Below are 3731 nucleotides of genomic sequence, written 5' to 3' on the forward strand. Positions count from 1 at the left end.
TAGATAGATAGATAGATAGATAGATAGATAGATAGATAGATACTTTATTAATCCCAATGGGAAATTCACATTTACATCTTTAGCTATTTTTTGGTGCATAATCACCGTAGGTAAAATATGATATAGGATTGTTTGTCTGGAAATAAAGCAGCAGATATCAATGAATATTTTGTCTGTTGATCTTGCAATTAATAAATGCTACCAGTGAACCATCGCAGGGCCATCAACTATAAAAGTGGTTGCTACCTAGCAGAGGACTGATGTTAACCCGGTGGATGGTTACTGCAAGCATTCTAGTGGCTACAAGTCGCTGATGAGCCGGTAACTACTGTGAGCCAACAGTGGGTCACCAACTGAAAACTGTGTTGGCTTGCTGCTGCACCCCAGCTGTCGGTCCTCTGACAACTTGCAAACTGGTGGCAAACTGGTGGCATGCCAACCCAAACCAGACACTGGACCAACAGGTGCCTTCTTACTGGGAAGTGCTCTGTTCTAATTCTTCCATTTGCGATGTCTTCTAACAATGCTAAAGTGGCCATGGTAACTGAAATAGTTTGCCCATTCCGTGCACCATTATATTGTTACAGATTGATTACAAAACAATCATGTGCCTTAAGTCTGTAAACAATATGCAATTAATTTCAGCATATTTGATAAAGTCTGCATAATGGATGCAAATCTAAAAAAGAAAGAGACATGTGAAAGTGGGTAATTCTCTTTTTCTATGCCAGTGAAAAATATCCTTGTATAATTTAATGCTCCCCTAATTCTCTGCTATGCAGATTAATGGAGCTGTGAATCAAAGACACAATGAGATGTTGACTAGATAGATAGATAGATAGATAGATAGATAGATAGATAGATAGATAGATAGATAGATAGATAGATAGATAGATAGATAGATACTTTATTAATCCCAAGGGATAGTGACTGATTAATTCTTTGTGCTGATATTTACTGATTGAAAAATGGAATGCAACATTTTCTGAACTAACAATACTGTAATTTGTAGTTTCTGTAACTACACAGAAACTCTGACCAATAATAGAACTTCTCCAGTAAGATATTTATATTTGCTCAATACTTGAATGCTCATTAGCTGTAATTTTACCCACTGAGGTCCAGGTGGAACACTAGATAGATAGATAGATAGATAGATAGATAGATAGATAGATAGATAGATAGATAGATAGATAGATAGATAGATAGATAGATAGATAGATAGATATTTGTCTACACTACTAGAAGATATGTTTAGTGAAAGCCAAAGACAACGTTTGACCAAAAGAACCTGAGACCAAGTGTAAAGCAAGTTGGTAGAAATGTTATGGTATAGGGCTGCTTTGCCACATCACGGTCTGGGTAGTTTACCGTCATAGCATCCACTTCATTATAATAAAGGGTGCTTGAGTATAGCATGAGACCATCTGCCAGATGATTGAAGCTCAACCAAAAGTGGACGGTTGCAACATGACAGTAGCCCTAAACAAGCTTGTAAATCCACTTTTCAAATGATATTTGGTGGGTCAGAGCACAGGGTCAGCCCAACAGAGTAGGATCCCTTCTGACCATAATGAGATTTGAACTTGCAAACTCCCAGATACAAGCGCAGATGCTTAGCCTCAGAACCTCTACTCAGCCCCATCATCTTGAAGGGGAAATACCAATAATTAGAGACAAAGGGAACTATTTTTTTCCAGAGACTGAAACGGCATTTGTTAATTTTTGGTTGAATAATTTATTACAAATTCAAAATTTCATTGTTCTTTTTTTCTCAATTACATCACCTTTACCTAAAGACTGTAGATTTATAAGAGGTTTTATAATATGAAGCATACAGAAAAAACAAAGGGAAATAAATACAGTAGAGATGATGGGGAAGTAAATGCAGTACACAATGACAGATATGTTTAGGGAAAAACATTAATAAAATACTAACAAAAACAACAAGACCATGACACAGGTAATGATTTAAGATTTTATTTACATCATTGAAAAAAGTGAGTGATCATAACCACCCCTGTAACCTGTAACTCTATTCATGGGCTTTTATAGCATTTCATTTTTTTAAACGTTTTAATAAAACTTTTTCTGATTTCCTTAGTTCTCAAACAGTAAATGATTGGATTTGTTAAAGCTGGAAATACATTTTGTACTATTAGAATCATTATACGAGTATCCACTGACGTACCAGGAATTCTGGCTGAGACAAATTCACTACCAGCTGCCAAGAAAAAGACAGAAATGACCAGCATGTGTGTGCCACAAGTGTAGAAGGCCTTCATTCTTCCCTCAGCACTGGCAATTTTAACAACTGAAAATATTATCTGCATGTAGGTGAAAAGGATAAATGCCAAAGGAATGAACAGCACACTCAAACCAATAGATAAAGCAACGTAGTTAATGATCTGAATGTCCCCACAGGCCAAAAACAGTAAAGATCCAAAGTCACAAAAGCAGTGAATTATTTTATTAGACCCACAGAATGAGAGTCTGAGAAGAACAGCCACAGTAACGATGGCACAAAGAAAGCCCATCAACCAGCAGAAGGCAATAAGGTTTATGATCAGACTGTTGTACATTAAATTAGGATAGTGAAGTGGGTTGCAAATGGCTATATAGCGATCATAGGCCATCAGAGCAAGGAGAAAGCATTCAGTTGAGAAGAAACTCAACCAAAGTGTCATCTGAGTAAAACACGCAGCAAATGGCACGACTCTGTACTCAAATGTGAACAGGACTAGCATACTGGGCACAGTGTTAGTAGTGATGGCGATGTCAAGAACAGCCAGACCACAGACTAATATGTACATCGGGGTGTGGAGCGTCTTATCAGAGAGAAAAATGAAGACTAAGAGAAGGTTTCCTAGAAGAATAAAGAGGTATACTGTAAGGAAGACTCCAAACAAAGTTCTTCTACTTTCTTGGTCTCTGAGCCCCAGGAATCCTGTAATGAGGAATTCTTTGACCGAAGAAAAGTTCTGAGTCAATTCAGACATTGTAAGTTGGTGGTCAGCCCTGAGGAAAAAACACAATAAAACAACAGAAGCTCAGTAAAGAAGCTGTAGTAGTCAATTAAATAGAGAAACAATTCAGAGCTATAGTGAGTTTTGTTTCCTCATTCCTTTCATCCAGAAAAATGATATGATTGATAACGTAGACAATACAAAAATATTCTCTAAATTAACCATCATTTTAGTTAATCTACAGTATATTGTCCATCCATCTGTCCTTAATTACTTTTTACATAATTTAATACATAAACATAGCAAGCTCTAATATAAATAGGATTTTTCTGTTATTTTTACTTTTTCATATACAAAGTACAGTAATCCCTCCTCCATCGCGGGGGTTGCGTTCCAGAGCCACCCGCGAAATAAGAAAATCCGCGAAGTAGAAACCATATGTTTATATGGTTATTTTTATATTGTCATGCTTGGGTCACAGATTTGCGCAGAAACACAGGAGGTTGTAGAGAGACAGGAACGTTATTCAAACACTGCAAACAAACATTTGTCTCTTTCTCAAAAGTTTAAACTGTGCTCCATGACAAGACAGAGATGACAGTTCTGTCTTACAATTAAAAGAATGCAAACATATCTTCCTCTAGATAGAGAAAACAATCTCTAGCAAACAAATCAATGTTTGGCTTTTAAGTATGCGAAGCACCGCGGCACAAAGCTGTTGAAGGCGGCAGCTCACACCCCCTCCGTCAGGAGCAGGGAGAGAGA

The 3731-nt window shown here is 37.1% G+C and overlaps 1 protein-coding gene across 1 annotated transcript; it reads right to left on the minus strand.

Moving 5' to 3' along the window:
• Positions 1-2025: 2025 nt before the first annotated feature.
• LOC114641254 (olfactory receptor 2D2-like) lies at positions 2026-2999 on the minus strand. The gene has a single exon (XM_028790332.2). It carries the CDS (start codon positions 2997-2999, stop codon positions 2040-2042), a length of 960 nt encoding a protein of 319 aa, XP_028646165.2. The 3' UTR covers positions 2026-2039.
• Between the last annotated feature and the right edge of the window lie 732 nt (positions 3000-3731).

The sequence above is a fragment of the Erpetoichthys calabaricus genome, chromosome 4 (assembly GCF_900747795.2).
Source record: "Erpetoichthys calabaricus chromosome 4, fErpCal1.3, whole genome shotgun sequence".
Lineage (NCBI taxonomy): Eukaryota > Metazoa > Chordata > Cladistia > Polypteriformes > Polypteridae > Erpetoichthys > Erpetoichthys calabaricus.

Bases quoted from the DNA above. Each gene is read 5' to 3' on its own strand.
- LOC114641254 (XM_028790332.2), bottom strand. From the start codon at position 2,999: ATGTCTGAATTGACTCAGAACTTTTCTTCGGTCAAAGAATTCCTCATT.